Source organism: Apus apus, chromosome Z, assembly GCF_020740795.1.
Source record: "Apus apus isolate bApuApu2 chromosome Z, bApuApu2.pri.cur, whole genome shotgun sequence".
Taxonomy (NCBI): Eukaryota; Metazoa; Chordata; class Aves; order Apodiformes; family Apodidae; genus Apus; species Apus apus.
The window spans coordinates 29,860,884-29,877,473 of NC_067312.1; the positions used below are offsets into that span (position 1 = coordinate 29,860,884).

Sequence of the window (16,590 nt, forward strand, 5' to 3'; positions counted from 1 at the left end):
GTATGACTCATTACATAGTGTATTTGATTGCATAAATATAGTGTTAAATTCAAGGATAATTTTTAAGTCTCTTGTGGATATTTGTTTTTGTTTTTTTTTACTTCAATACTTTATAATTTTTAGAGGAAGCCGTATGGCTACACTGCAGTAGAATTTTGTGCTATTGGTTGGGACCATGTCATCTTTTGTAACAAGTCTGTTTGTGGACAGGGCTTGATCATTTGGGATGAGTGTTCTTAGCTGGGTGAATTGGACCAAGTAGTGCTTACGACTCTTGGGATGGGTGATCATCTGCAGTGCCGCTGTTTAGGTCCTGGAACAGACCACACGTTTTCCTTAAAAACCTGTCGAGGATGTAAATGCAGTGATTTTGCTGAATTTGATGCTGCCAATCATAGTAACTTTTTTTTTTTAAAAAAAAAGGAAAAACAACCAAAACAAAACAACAAAAAACATTGCATTTTGAAAGCTGTCGTATCTACACTAGCATTGTTTAATGCCGTATTTCATAAAGTCTTTGCATTAACAGACTCCATTCTTTGTTTTAGAAACTTTCTTCAGTTGGCATTGAATTTGTCTTACTTTAGTGTAAGCATTATGTTACCCAAAATGCTGTGACTTTTTTTGTTTATTTTTTTCTTTTTGGAAAAAGTGCAGGTTTATGCATACATGGCTGCTGCTATGATGTAGTGTTAAAATATTAACTACCGTTTGTCACTTACATTTGAAGTGAAAGAATTTTTCTGTAAGTGCGCAATATATTTATAGTTTCTCTGCAAACGAGTATTGTCTAGCATAATATTGGTTTGTTGTCTATCAGTGTAAATATGTTAAGTTTCAAAATAATGTTTTGCAATAGCTGTAATAAGCCAGAGGAGGAATGATTTTTCAGAAAAAGAAACCCGTAAGTCCTGGTATTGATTAAAAGCTTCTGTATTACTAAATGTACAGATGAATGTAACTGTAAAAAGATAATTCTCCACCCCCAAAAAAAAGTAATTCTGGTTTTAATTGTTGCATTGAGTTGAGATGTTGACCAACTGCCTTGAAATGTGTGGGAAAATATGTTGCTGTATGAAGTATGAAAAAGTGCAACTCTTGTGCAAAGAAAGCAAAGCTGTTCAGGAATGTATGATCACAAACACCTGGAGAATAGAGTTTTGAGAGTAATAGTGTAAGTGCAGAGCAACAACAAGACTGATGGGAAAAGGCTGATGTTAAACACTGAAAAAGCTTTCTAAATTGTGACATGCACAATGGTTTATGAAAAATTGATGTCTACTGAAAATGCCATACCATGACAGATATGTGCTAATCTATTTCTAAACTGTGTCTTGTCTGCCTTAAATCTAAAACACTCATGGAGACCTAACTTGGCTGAAAAAGTCAATGACTATACCAAAAGAAACTGTGTAAGATTGGGCCATGCCAGACACAGGAAAGGTGTTTCACTAAGAAGATTTTTCTGAATTTTGTTTTTTTGAATAAGAAGTTTACAATGTTTTATAGTAAAGTTGAAAAAGTCCCTTTAGGGAGGGCTGGGAAAAAAAACAAAACACAACAAAACACCTGTTAGTTATGGTTGAAGAGAACATGAAAGGGATATTTTTTTAAGAAACCTGTGTATTGATACCTGAAGCTTAACTGTGCATTTCTTTTGAGTTTGGATAGTAAAAAATAAAATAACTAAATACAATGAATGGCCCATGCCTGCCAAGATACCTAAATGGTTACTGGTGTTTAAATGGCTACTGAAGAGAGCTGTCCTGTTTAAAGGGGTACAACACAGCACATCCAGTTCTGTGGCCTTTCCAGAATAGCCATATGTAGTGTTTCTTTTGGAAGGAACTTGCATGTACTAACATAAAGGGCTCCTTAAGAATAAGACTGTGGGCTTGTTTGTTTTTTCTTAAGTTTTCATTAAGCTAATTATTTTGGAGTGAAGAAGCACTTCCCTTTGTTTCATTCTAAATTCTGAGAATCTGTGAGACACGAGCCACTAACAGATGGCCTCTTAGGAGACTACAGTTCTTCAGGGTTTCTGACATAAACTCTCAGGAAATCACTTCATGATCTGCATTACTCTGTTGTCTTTTCATGTGACTTTCCTGTAACTTTATATGAAAATTGCCACCACTTACCTTGAACAGGGCTGCTGTTAAAATTTGGGAAGTACAGTAGAAAAATGGAAAATATGCATATAAATACAAGCATGCAAATCTGTACTTAAGTACTCTTAAGTGAAAATTAAGGGGAGTGAAAATTAAGGTAGTTTGGTTACCCCTTCCCACATGTAAGAAGCATCTGAGTCTCAGAGCAGTTTGCCTGAAGATTTTAGTTCTTCTATGTCACAAAATACCATCCCAAAGACATTTTAAGGTTATCATAGATAGCATTTCTGCTGTTCCTCCTGACACCTACTGACAGATTTGAGGGCCTTTAATTGTTCTAGATAAAAAAAATTCTGGGATAATGAAAGAGCCGTCAGTTCATTTTCATGTTATGCAATAGTGCAGTGTTCTGTTTTGTGATAAATAGACTGACTTTAATTAATTCTCAAATAGGTTTAGAAACCTGTCAAACTGCAATCAGACTGATTTAAACATTCTTTGAGAATAGTAATGAGCAAAGGAATAGAAATGTCCAGTATTTGCAAAGATTACCCCAAAATATTACGTCATGAGTTCAGGAAGGATTCAGGAAGGCATTTAAAAGAAGGAAAAAAACCACAAAACAACAAACAAACAAACAAAACCCCAAAACAAACAAAAGGCAAAAAAACCCAACAAAACCCCCCCAACACACTAATTATGTTAATTGTATAAAGCAACAAAGGCAGCAACTACTAGTTCGGATACTTGTCTATTATAACAAAGTACTGACACAGTTGAGTCTGCCCTAGAAATGCAGATATATTAATAAATATTCTCATAATGCTAATCACTAGGAGCAAATGCAGAAACATAAAATATTAAGGTCATAGCTAAGTAATACCAATAAAAGCAGAAGAACAAGGTAAAGCTTCACATACTACGTGGCGAATTGTTTTGAGCCCTGCAGAAACATCCAGGAGTGGAGAGGATTCAAGAACTTGTAGCTACATTAATCCTGCAGCACAGCAAGTACTGGATTCCGATGAGCTGTTTTGCGTTGTGTTTCTTTGTTTGCAGTGTTGGTTTTGTTGTGGGTTTTTTTGCCAGGGAATAAGAAAGACTGAGTAACGTTCTAAACTGAGTTATTACCTTAAACTTCTGCCAGGCTGCACTAGCTAATTTGCTGTGTATATTTTTCTGTGTGTTCAGTTGCATTTTCTGTATGGAGCTGTGCTGTGAAACTTAAGCTCATTGAAGAATTTAAGCTGAAAAAGAAAAAAAAAGCAACTGATGTATAGAAACAACTGCATCATTACCTTTCCTCCAAGTACTTTTCCCTTTCAATTCATAAAGATCTGAAACGTCTAGTGAACATAAGAAAAAAGAACTCATATCCATGTAAGCTCACTAAAAAATGTCAAATAGTCATCTCTGCAACAAAGTAAGATTGCTACTGGAAGTCTGGGTGGTAACAGATTTGTTATTTTAGGATGCAATTTTGACATTTGCATTCTGCCCAGGTCTTACCTGACACATTAATTGTTTATTTATTTTTAATTAAGCAATATACTTCTCTGAGTTACATTATTTCTGTAGAGGAAGATTTAACTCAGTGGAATTCTTTGGTCAATGCAAACTTATTCCACTTGTCAAGTTTATTCTGAGATTCTGTGAAAAGCAGATGAGCACACTGACAGGTTTGAGGCTCTGTATGGCAGTATCTTGTCCTCTTCTGGAGTTCAACCACATCAGGGGGTTGGTTTGGGAAGCTAAGTGCCTGCTTGCAGTGAGTTGCTTTGTGTTCTCCGCAGTTTCTCATCGGAAAGTTATAAAAGGGACTGTGTAGCATGTAAGGAACCAGGTTGGTGCTACAGGCAAAAGCATGATTCCTGTTTGTGTTAATCCCTGTGTTTGTACAGGAGACAGCTGCTCTCGGAAAGCCATACAAGCTCTTTGTCCTTGCACTGTGTATCTGACCTGCACTTGGGTGAGGTGTGTGATACACTGCACAATATTCACCTGAGGAAATAGCAATTTGAAGGCAAACAGCAGCCTAGAATGCAAGAATTCTCATATCAAAGCCGAACAAAATTGGACTGAAAGGTAAAACTTGGGAAAATCCAGTTGTATCATAGTCGATGTACACAATTCACAGGGTTCTGCTGAAGTGAGCAGGTCAAAAGAAACATGACTGGAAGAATTAATTCTGGGAAATGTTGCAGTGAGCAGCAAGATCTGAGACACTGCCCAGTTGTAAGCCAAGACGTTCTGTGGTTTTTTTACTCCTCATTCCTAAATACCGGTTAAATACCGGTTAAACTATGGTGCTGTTTAAATGCCTTCCAAAAAGGCAAATGAGCTGTATCGGAGGTAATGCTAACTCAGAAGCTTGGCAGCATTTGTCAGAAGAAAGGCGAGGCTGAGGAGAGGCCGGGGCAGCTGCCCCCTGGCCCCGCAGCCGCCCCGCACGGCTGCACAGGCGCTGGCCCGCAGCTCTGCCGGCAGTCCCGCCGCGGCAGCAGTGCTGGGGGGCACGGCGGGCCAGAACAGGAGCTGCCGGCTCCGGAGGCATCTCAGGGGGAGTTCTCATCCTTCGCCGTCCCGGTTCAGCGCGGCTGCCTCCAGCCCGAGGCACCGCGGGAGCTGGGAGCAGGGCCCGCAGGGAGCGGTGCGGCAGCAGGGCCCGGCAGGGAGCGGTGCGGGGAGCAGGGCCCGCAGGGAGCGGTGCGGGAGCAGGGTCCCCGAGGCTCCAGGCAGCCGTCTGGCAGCCGGGGAGTAGCAGGGAACCCTTCTGTGCGGCCCTGATGAGCCCTGATCTCAGCCCAGCGCAGCTCTTGGCACCGCGGCAGGGGGCACAGGGAAGTCATTCCTTGTACTGATGTCAGGAACAAGAGATGAACTGATGGAGCTGCACTGCGATTGCTACAGAACATCAGCAACAGCTATAGCAACTGTATCTGAGCTTCTAACCCAAAACTGCAGATCACTGCAGCATCAGCTACAGTTGGATAGCCTAGAACAAATACCTGGAATCATGCTTCCCTACTTCTTGCATCCATGCTCTTGACTAGTACTAGTATTGTTTTCTTAGCAAAAGAAACTAATTATAAATGAAAAGCAGGATGGTATCCAATATTGAAAGGTCTTCTAATCTGTGAAGAAGAATAAATAAAGAATACTTGCACATGGTACTGGGTATACCTGTTGTTTCTCAGGACTAAGCAAGATTTTATTACTTTGCCCTAAGGTATATGACTCTAAGGTTACAAGGAGTTACATATCAACATATGGGGATATCACAGCCTCCTTACAAAGGCTTTAGGGACAGCCCACATTCCAAGTGTCTGGACAGCAGTGCTGTATAAGGAGCAATATGTTGTGGAAGGAAGAGGCTCCCCTTAAGCAGCTTTAGGCCTGTATAGAGTCTGTTGGGCTCTTGGGGACCTGTGGCCTCAGAGCTGGGCAGTCAGCACCTCCCACTAGTGTGCTTGGTTGATAAGTGTACAAGGGTGTGGAGCAGGCCAACCAGGACTGACCATGCTGGCAAAGGTGAAGCCTTGCTTCAGGATGGGAGGGCAGCTGTACACGATCTCACTGTGCTGCTAGGCAGCACCACAGCTTATGGAAGGGGATGTGAAAGTCCAGCAGTGCAGAGAGGCAGGAGGTGGCTGAGGTGGAGCTGCACCACGTTGGACCTGAGCTGTCACTGAAAAGCCCTATTGTGAGGCAGCTGGTGGTCCCCTGAGCTTAACGCTGCTGGCACATGATGGTGATCACTGGCACTGATCTCAGGTGATCACACACGGGCGTGTGAGATCAGTGAGTGAAAAGCCTGTCCTGTGCTTGGTTTGCTTAATTCATTAAGCTGAGCAATGACAAGTGGTTTGATACTACTTACCCTCACCCCAACAGAAGGTCACTGTCCGGTCAGGGTGTTTCCACTACCAAACTCATCCACCAGACTGGGGACTCACTAAGGCAGACCCACCAGGTGCCATGCAGGAAAACAAAGACTTCCCTGGCATTGACTTGGGCTTTGCCATCTGAAACAGCCACCAAACCACCCACTAGTTAAGAGGCCTTAAGGCATCAACAAAAGCCACAGGAATGCATAAACACTTAAGTTATAGGAATATCTGTGGAACCGAGATGCCTCTAAAAATGAAGATTCAACTAAGAACCAGTTTTAAGGATTTTAAGTTTAGAATGAAACAGTTTAAGCACCTTTCCCTTAGGCACGTAGGAAAAACTTTTTGATCTCTCCAAAGCATTTTTTAATTCAAATTATCATCTTTACCATGCCTGTATTTTCAGATGTCCAAATTGCATGGTTGAACTGAGAGGAAGATGACAAACATACTCTGCTTGCATCACAAATGGCAGAATGAAAAATTCAAAATTTTCAGTCTATCTCAGGCCTTGAACTAGTACATCTGTGGAGATAAATCTGATTACATAGACAAGAGAGCTCAAATAATCTGTTTCTCTGTACTAATAAGCAATGATAAGAAGAATGTAATTCTGTCAGATTACTTCAATAAACACATCTGTCACCTTGTAAAAGACCCTCAGAACAACTGGAAACATGAGGATAACCAAAAGCTGGATTAAGTATGCCAGAAGGAAAAAGGATATTATTGCAGAGCTGTATTAGAATTGCTACAGGTCAGACTGCCTAAGCAAGGATAGCAAAAAAATTCTGCTCAAGTTCATTGCGTGATCAGTGTATATTTTGGGTACATAACATCAATTTTAGCTGAGTTGTGTGTGATTGAATGCTGCACGGTGGGAGAAATTTAACATCCTATTTCATTCCTTCTGTAATATAGCAGCCATCACATTACTGATTTCTTAACAAGAAAAAAAATAATCCTGCAAATGTAAAAGCTGCTAGTGATTTTGGCTTTGCCACTGTATTTCTACTGTTTTACCGAACCTGGTTAGCTCATTTTAACTTCAGTCTTGTATATATAAAACAATGTTTGCAGAGTATTTGTAAAACTTTATTAGGAAATCAAATATTAACAAATCAGACACTTAAATTAGTTAAATATATCTGAGTCTAAAGCTTGGAGGTATTGAAATTAATTGAAAATTGCTGTACTTTCCCCTGAACATGAACTCCAGTTAGCAATCATCTAGTGCATTATTGAGGAGATCTAACTTGAACAATGAAACAACAAAAGCTAAAAAATTACACGGAGTTGAATAGATCAGCTATTAAATGTGATTGCTAGATGTGTTGCCTGGGCTGCAGCTGGTTGGGCTCTGATCAGGTCAGTAGGCTTTTCTAACTTTGTCATTAAAAACTCTGAGTCAGGTCACTGTGAGAATAGTATCTTAGGAAAAAGGGATAAGGAATTGATGCAATAATTTCACTAAGCAGTAGTTCCACTGAAGAACACTTTCCAAAGACAATTTTAAGAACTAAGCCAAAGGTAGCCACTGTGCAGTCTCAGCTAAGCAGCTCTTAGTGAACTGCTACTACTAGAAACCCAAGTTACCATGAGCATCATAAAGGTTAGAAATAACAATAAACCAATCACCAACAACACAAATAGAAATACTAGTATGAGGAAAGGTCCATCTTGTCTCCCCCCACATAACTCTAACACATAACCCCACGTAAGACTTACAGCTGAGAAAAACAGCCAGAAAGGCAAAAAGCTTAGAAACTACAAAGATTAAATTAGCTATTTATAAATACAGAAGCAATTAGCAACTTAGAAATACATCTGAAGTTGTGTAGACCAGCATAGCCAAAAGAACACAGAGGAAGATGTCAGTGTCTACAGAGTAAGTTACTTAAAACACATCCAACACTCTTACTTCACAATGGTTGGAAAAAACTGGGGAAGTAAGGTAAATAAAGAATAATAAAGTGTTAATACTTCACCTGCTAACTATTTAAGCCCATCCATGAATATGAGGAAGGACCTGGGCTGCAGGTGTTGTATTGTGGCAAAGTTTCTAGAAAAACAATATAGCATAAAACAAGTCCACCATTTCAAGGAAATGGAAAAAGTGTTTTCAAAATAATCTGCAAGCTGGGTCAGTGTTCAGCAGAGTTTCAGCTGGCAAAATTGTACAGCTTTCTGGCCTTCTGTGCAGCTCTGTACCATGAATTTCATTTCAAGAACTTAACTGGATGTTCTCTCTGTTGACAGAAATAACCATTCGGTAACACTTGGTGTAATTACGCTTTAATGAAACATCGAAGTTCTTCTTAATGTGTTACAAAGATATAATACATTTAAAATATAAGTGTAAAGGCTCAACATCAACATGAAAATACTCAGTAAAAAATACAGATTAAAAGTTATTGCAGCAAAACAAAGTCATTACAATTACACTTGTCAATATATTTTTTTTTAAAGAAAACCAGCAGCATTGACTGGAACATACAGACAAAATAAAATACAGTGAGAGTTTTGCAATGAGCATTGATTTCATGCATTAAGTGCAGAGAATTTTAAACTCTGCATATAGTACTAATTTCAGCTTTTGTACAGCCCCATTTACAACACATTCCTGCCAAACCCAGAGATTCTCGTTTTCTCCTGGGATACCTGGCCCAAAGATAACTGCTTGAGCCCATGGGGCTTGCAATTTCTGTTCCTCCCCTGTCCTTTGGAACAGCTTCCTCTACCTGTTGAACAAGTTCTTTGAAGTCATCTGCCACTGGTACATATTCATTATAGTAGTTTAAACTATACAAGTCCTTCAGCGTCTCCCATCCAAGAAACGGGCTGCTCCTCTGCAGCTGCTCCACTTCATGACCCCAAACTGGTTGCAGCTTGAAGCTTCCCTGTAGATTATTACTTGCTGTTCGTACAGGACCTGTTTTAAAGAGAAGACTGTAAGTTCAGACTGCAGGAGTATCAAAAGGAGCACACAGCTCAAAGAAACTGCAATAAACCCCACTGTTATCTAGGAGATCTGTCAGTACTGCAGAGGCAACACACCATTATTTACTTACAGCTTACCTTTAGGAGAATATTTATGTTTTAAAGGCTATGCTACATTAGACATGGAGAGTACATGGCTACAACTGTGGCTGAGGTACAGACATCCTATCACAAGTGCAGTGTCACTGACCTGGAAGTCTCATTATTGTCTCAACAAAATTGTCATGTAAAGACACATACCAAGGAACCACAGAGAGCTATCTCATGTGCTTCACTAATTACATTTGATCACTCTTCTTCCAGGTACCATCACCATCATCATATGAAGAACAAATGCAGGGGGAACTAAATAAGCAACTACTCAAGTATGTAAACTGCTTCTTATAGACTGTGTTTTGCTATAGCTAGTTTCAGCCGAATCTTCCCATTGATGTCATTTCTCAAGGCACAGCAGAGGCTTGCAGAATTCACTTAGAAACACAGCCTGTCTCATGGACTGGAGTGTTCTCAGAAATCCAGCTCTACTTCCCTTCATCTCTCACTGTTGCCCTTCTTTTTACTTCTGCAAGGCAAGTGGCATTCCTTACTTCAACTAATGTGAAGAAAAGCAGCTCCTTCCACTCCTAAGTTAGAAGAAGTGCTTTTCCTGTGTTCTTAATGCTTTTAATGTGTCTTTTGTTTCCGAAAGCTGAAAGAACATGAGAAATCTTATGAATGTTGTATTTACTTAATGTTGGTAATTAATATATAGAAGCTAACTTTTAGATAAAACAGCTGTCTGGATATTTACAAAAATAAAGTGCTTGTGGCTACTTTACTAATTAGACAGTAACTGCTATTCAGTGTTTTTTTGGGGCAGGGAAGACTTCTAGTTAGACAGCATGCAGCACAGTTTGGGCTCCTCAGCAACTCATACTCTCAAGAAACTACTGTGAATAAAAAGAAAACAAAGTTTGCTGGGAAAGAACACAATCCCCAGCAGAGGCTGCTCGTATCTAATTTGTTAGAATTGCAGAGGTAACTTTGATCTACTACTCAACCTGTCAGAAAAGAATACAAGCAAAAAAATACCTCCCAAGAAGCCCAAAATACTGGTTTCATTAACTGCCTGAGGTCCAATGCTACTTCATTAACAGCATGTTTAAGCCAGAAAAAAATAAGCTCTTCTGTTGCCATTTTTGCCAACTTTTGTCTGCATTAAACCTGCAATCTTCATTATTCAAGATATCAACATAAAGGAGGGGCATCACTTGAAGTTACTGTGTTATATTACCATAGTTGGAGGACACAGCTCAAAAAACACCTGCTTACACTTTCTTAATGTATCAGACTTCTAACACGCGCCAGCAGAATTACCTTAGGAATATTTTACCCATGACGTGTTTTACCAAAGATCCCTAAAGCCGCTCTCTCTGTTGGAATGATAAACTGGAGCACCACTGTCCCATCCACGCTCCAACGTGCGAGCTCTTTTGTCCAGAGCAGCACAAGCAAGTGGAAAAACCCCCCAAACCATTCCACGTCCAAGAAAGCTCCCCAGAAAGCCCAGGAGCACAGCTCTACCGCTCCGGGCAGGGAGGGAATGCGGGAGCCAGGTCCCGGCAACCCCAAGAGCTGCCGAGCTTTGGGAAGGGAGCGAGCCATAGAGAGACGCACTCCCGACGGCTCCCAGGGGTGTGCAACAGCTCCCTGCACGGCCAAGAAGAAAAGAATCGGGACAGTTTATGGCTTTTAAACAGGAGCAGCTCAGCGAGCCTCGGCAGCGGCGGAACGGCTCAGCCCCGCACCGAGCGATGGCTCTGAACAGACCCAGAACTTCGCAGGTTCTCCCGACTCGCAGAGCCGCGGCGGCTGCCGTGTCTGCTCCTCTAAACCTGCCCGTTTCCTCTCAGAAGTCACGGGAAACGCCGGCGGGCTCCGGGAACGAAACGGGTCAGGGATGCTCGCTCCCTCCGGGCGGGAAGCGCGAGAAGCGCCGCGGGACGCTCGCCCCCCCCGCTCCGCCCCACTTCCCGCATCTCCGCACAGGACCGGCCGCGGGGGGAGAGGCCGGCAGCCCCGGGAGCCCCCTCCGCCCGCGGGCCGGGCAGGCAGCGCTGCCGCCGCCCCCAGCCCCTGCCAGGGCCGCCCGGGCTCGCCCCCAGCCCTCCCGCCGCTCGGACACTCACCGGGGGCCGCCTCCGGCTCCCCGGCCAGCAGGGAGAGGCGCTTCCAGCGGGACCCGCCGCAGGTGAAGATGACGGCGCGGATGAACTCCCGCCCGCACAGCTTCACGCCGTACGCCTCCCCTTCGCCCGCGGGCGGCGCGGCGGGCGGCGCGGCGGCCGCCGAGCCCCGGGCGCCGGGCTGCCCCGGTGGGAAGGCGCCGAGCAGCACGGCCAGGGCGCAGAGGAGCGGCAGCTTGGTACCCATGGCGCCGCCGCCCGGCCCGTCCCGGCCCGTCCCGCGCTCCCGGGCGGTCCCGCCGGCCGCCCCGCCGCCCTCTCTTATGCGCGGGGGGCGGTGCGAGCCCCCCCGCCCCGCCCGGGCGCGCCCCGCCAGGCCCGGCCCCGCCCGCTCCCGCAGCAGCCGCGCCGGGCGCCGCCCCCGCACGCCTCGGTCGGGATGCGCTTCACCTGCGGGTCCCGGCCCGGGCTCCGGCTTCTCCTTTCTGCAGTCAGTGCCCTCTGTCGTGGCTCTTCAGAAAAACTCGGGTTCGCCTGCTTTTTCGCTCGCAGGTCTCAAATACACGTAACCACGCTCCTGCATCCTAAAGTTGTTGGCTGAAAGAAAAGGGCATGAGCAAGTAAAAGAAAACAAACACGTCTGCAGAACTGCCGGAGCCGTGGATGCTTGAGGTGGGATCTTAAAGCCTGCATTCCTCCTGAGTTGAATGTGGTGCTCGACACGCACGTTCGGCGGCAGCCGTGGGCACCCAAGCAGCAGGGACACCTCGGCTCCCGCACACCCATCCCGGGGGTGTGGAGCTCCACGCTGGTGTGTCTCACCAGCAGCCCCCAGCAGGCTCCTGCCAACACGGCTGGTGTTCCCTGGACTCACCAACCAGAACTATGCACCCTGTGAAAGTAAACTTTGCTTTTCGTTGTTTTTTGTTTGTTTGCTTGTTTGTTTTTCGGCACAATAGGACAAGAAATGGTTCCTGTCCCCAAAAACGTTCATCTTTCTAAAAATGCAATGAAGCTGTTGCCTAGAGATCCTTTTGCAGGAGGGCTATGCTTTCAGCCCCTTGAGAGACATCCTATACTGTTAGCGTAGGGAGAGAAAAAAATAAATCGAAACTCAGTCTGGAAGGAGAGCACAAAGAAAACATGTGTACACAGCCTAGTGTACAAAAGGAGAATGATTCACCTGTGCTGGCAGAGAAGACATGGACTCCAATTACCCTTTCCAGGAGGGCATGGGTGTTTTGCACTCAGCCAGATCTAGCATGAGGCCGTGCAGGGCTAGCATAGTGAGCAACCTTCCAAGCTGCCCATGCTTGGGTGTTCTTTGGTCCAGTCTTCAACACTCTAGGCAGTGGCATCACTTCAACAGTAGACACTGAACTCCCACCCAGGCTGTTACAGGGATGCAATCTGCCGAAGTGCAGGCTGCCAACCCAGAATTGCTGAAGAATCAGTCCTCGACCTGTTGCTCCCTCAAGTTAAAGGCTTCACTGCTGTTCTGCTACAGACAAGTTGCGCAGGCCTAACCACACCTTGCGTTTTTAAAGAGAGCAGCAGCTTGATCTTGCTGTTATCTTGGACTTTTTCTGACAGTACCCATCACATCAGGTAAATTTACTTGTGGACTGTATGTAGTCTTCTGGGGAAGTGAATTGTTTCCAGGGGCTGGAGAGCTGCAGTCGCATGGAAGAGCACTACCCGGAATACCCGGGCAATGATGAAGGTGCCTCCTCAGTCAGGCAGTGATTAGCCTGGAGTCTTAACTTAGTTTGTAAACTGTTACAATTTATTTCATACCTGCTTTGATACTGATGCCCAATACTGAATCCAGTCTTCAAAAGCAGCAAAACTTCAGATGTCTTTCTCAGAGTTTTTCAACAGGGAATTTTGAGAGAGGTCTTCAAGTAGCAAGCTGGTTTGTCAGTCTAGCTGGAAAACTGATTTTTTGCATGCTTTAGTTCCAAATTTAACTGGACCATAAGTTACTGCGGCGTATCTAACATGCCCTAAGCAAAGGCAAGCACTATGATGGCCACTTGTAGGGCATTTTTTTTCCAAGAGTGTATTTTTTTCAAGTGTCTGAAGCGTGGAACCTCTGGCTACAGCGGCCAAATGCAAGCCTGCAAGAGACTGGAAAACAAATAGTTCAAAGCACTTTTGCTAACCTAACCTGCTTCTTCATCGGGGCTACTGAATGTGAAAGACAATCCTTTCTGCGCTTCCCATTTGCCTGTTGGTAGGTGACAGAGCCTCGGAGCCTCCTCAGGGAAGCCCACACTGCAGTGCCCTCCCTCACGCCTCCTGCTGAAAAGCACAGGCTACCAATGCTCTCTTGCCAGGGCTGAAGAGTGCAACAACAGCAGGGGTTTTATTAACAATCGCATCTGAATGAGCCGGCCATAGTGTGACATTGCCTGATGTTACTGCGCTTGCTGCAGTTTCACTAGCAGGGTGTACTGCTCGGTGTTGTTCCTCTAGCCTTATTTTAGTAACCTTGCCTTTGCATCTAGGACTTTGGACTCCACCTACTGTGACTTGAATTGTAGGTTATAAAGAATGACTAAGAACTTACTGTATTAGTAATATAAGTTTAAATCATACAGGATTTTATTCAGAAAGCACTGACAATCTCCCAGTAACTTGCCATTAATTTAAATCAAGTCAGAGGCAAGGTTCGTTCATCTGTTCATCATAGAAACATTCAAAACAATACATGCCAAAGAAAATAAATTATTTCAGTACAACTGATCTGAAATAACTATCCAACTTCTTACTGTTAGTATTTAAAAGACAGGATGACAGCAGGGTAAAGAAATGAAATTCCATTAGTGATCTGTAGGATCTTGCAAGATAAGTACCTCCACTGTACTTAGTGAAAATACTTTGTATTTTTTAGTTTCCTAAAATAAGGTGAAGATGATTGTACCATTTATCTCCCTTGTACTAAATATTTAATCCACTGGCCAACAGAAATCAAAATTTACAGAGAGTAGAAGATGTTTAATGAAAAGAGATGGCTCAATATAAAAGCAGCTCTTTAACAATACCTTGACAGCCTTGCATACCTTGAATGAAAGGCTTATTCAGATTAAATGTCAGACAATCTACACAAGACGTCAGACTAGGACAGAAATGCACAGACTTCATTAGGGTTTTTTTCAGACTTCATTTCAGATTAATGCAATTCACTGCTGCAGGAACTGCTTAGTTTTTGAAAGTTGTCCAAACATGAATTTAAAATATTTGTTTGCTTAGTACTGACAGGATTCTGCAACAAATGTGATATGCATGTGATTGGTGCCTAAGTATCAGTGTTATCCAGCTATTTGTATGTAGGGCTTCATCAGAGGAAGATGATAATGGGTTTTAGAAGGCCACTCACCTTTAAGAAAGCTAATAGTTAAAAAATGAAGAAATCTAAGGATTTGTATACAGTGAATTCCAAGACTGATTAAGCAACTAAATAGTAATACAGAAACAATATTATTTGTCTATGTCCACATAAGTGCTTTCCCCTTCTACTTTTAAAAGCAGTGATTTGCAGTCATGAAGTACCTGCAAAACACTTAGGAAGGACCTGTAATAACTAACTTCATCAATCATAGGTCTTGGCTCAGATCTTTCATCCAAGGAAGAAAGGGAGGGGTCCAGACCCAACCACACATGGTAGCTTTGCTTGTTTCTTAACAATACTCATGTATACTATCAAAACCAGATTAACAAGAGAACTGCATGGCAGGCAGCTGTGGATCACAAGTATTGGGCACTTTCTGGGATCCTAAATCGGACATACCCAAAATGAGAACACAAAGAGTTTAATTTTGACATCCTAATCATCACTTTGCAGTTTCCTGGAGGAATCCTGCTCTGAGTGACACTGATCCAGGATATATGGCTGTCAGACATTACAACCAGAAAAAAAAAACAACAGAAAAAACACCCTCAAGGCAGAACAAGCTCCCCCTGCATTTATTCTTCTCTTCCCTAGCAATTCATGAAAACAAAGACAGTTGCTGTGCAATATATTCAAGTAACTCTTACAGGTGAAGCCAGCTGAACACTGAGGACAGAAGGGAGCAGGATGCTTTAGGTGCTCCATTTATTTATTTCTGTGAGTATAACTGGTATGATGATGATCTGCAGCTGGTGCTGTGAACATCAGTTTCCCTGAAGGAGGCCCTGACAAAGGGAAGCTTTCTGGCTTGCTTTTGTTCTTCTCTGACGGAAATCACACCTTTTAACCAGGCTTCATTAATTCCTAGTTCACTGTGAACAGGATTAGGGTGGTTTCTAATATTGTAAGATATTTAAGTAAAATTGACTATTAAAACTGCTCTCTTGTAAAAATATCTTTCATAGGATTAAAAGGTGGGTTTAAAAGGCGCTTACACAAATAGCAAACCAAGCTGGTTAATTGCTTTTCTTTCTTGGAAGAGTGTCAATAAATTACAGAGATCAAAACATAAAAGCCTATTACAAGTTCTTCAAACTTAAAGCAAGGTGGACTTCAGAACTTGGAGGAAAGGTAGTAGATGATCTGTTATTCAAAGTGAAATAAGTCAGCAGGGATACATTTGTCCTAAGAGCAGCACATAATACACCAGCAAGCGGTGAGGGATCATGTAACAGGACAGGCAGGAAATGTGGGGTGGTCTTGGGCTGCATCTTGTGTCTCACAGAACATGGGTAGCACCACAGGCTGAGCTGAGGCACACCTTCCCAGGCATGTAAAATCGCTGCCTTAAATTCCAAACAGCTGAAGTGTAGACCAAGCCAGTATAACCAAACAAGCTATTACAACTTATTTCATCACTCTGCACATTAAAATGCATCACATTTGAAAAGTGCTACAGATGGTATGTGTTGTTAATGTGCAGATGACAGAACTAACTGCAGAAGTGATGAATGCAGGAGTGAATACACTTGCAGAAATCAGTCTTGCACAGCTATGAATACTGCTGCACGTTTCTTCTATGTTGAGAAGCTTTTGTTTTATTACATATTAACCTGTCTTACTCTAACAGCATTCTAATTTTAGTCAAGTAGTCTTCAAAAACAGATTCAGGGCATTATCTCCAGCTGGAATTCAATTTTTAACTCAACAATAGTCAATACAGACTTAGGCTTAATTCATTATTTTGAGCATTTGTCTTTCATTCTACAATTAGACTAATGCTAGAAGAGTTTCCATCAAAAACACAGAATAATTTGTTTTTAAACAAGATTTCTAATACAAAAAGATGTGCTTTTTTGTGTTCTTTTTTCTTTTCTTTTTTTCTAAATGTAACATCAGAACACTAAAATATAGTAAAATTATATTTGCAGTATATACCATGTAGAGTAAAAGCATGCAAAAAAATCTCTCAGCTTTTCAGTACTTGTAAGTCTCCTTGGATCTACCCATTACAAAAACATATATTAATA

At 42.7% G+C, this 16,590-nt stretch overlaps 1 protein-coding gene across 1 annotated transcript; it reads right to left on the reverse strand.

The window, feature by feature from the left end:
• Window positions 1–8,372: 8,372 nt before the first annotated feature.
• Window positions 8,373–11,413, reverse strand: LOC127395853 (relaxin-3-like). The gene is made up of 2 exons (XM_051643306.1): window positions 11,170–11,413; window positions 8,373–8,933 (listed from the first exon to the last, which is right to left on the reverse strand). Exons 1-2 carry the CDS (start codon window positions 11,411–11,413, stop codon window positions 8,566–8,568), a joined length of 612 nt encoding a protein of 203 aa, XP_051499266.1. The 3' UTR covers window positions 8,373–8,565.
• Window positions 11,414–16,590: the final 5,177 nt, after the last annotated feature.

Excerpts from the sequence above, each read along its gene's own strand:
- LOC127395853 (XM_051643306.1), bottom strand. The coding sequence starts at position 11,413 with ATGGGTACCAAGCTGCCGCTCCTCTGCGCCCTGGCCGTGCTGCTCGGC. Across the intron at positions 8,934-11,169 it reads GGAGCCGGAGGCGGCCCCCG|GTCCTGTACGAACAGCAAGT; the intron begins GTGAGTGTCCGA and ends TCTTTAAAACAG.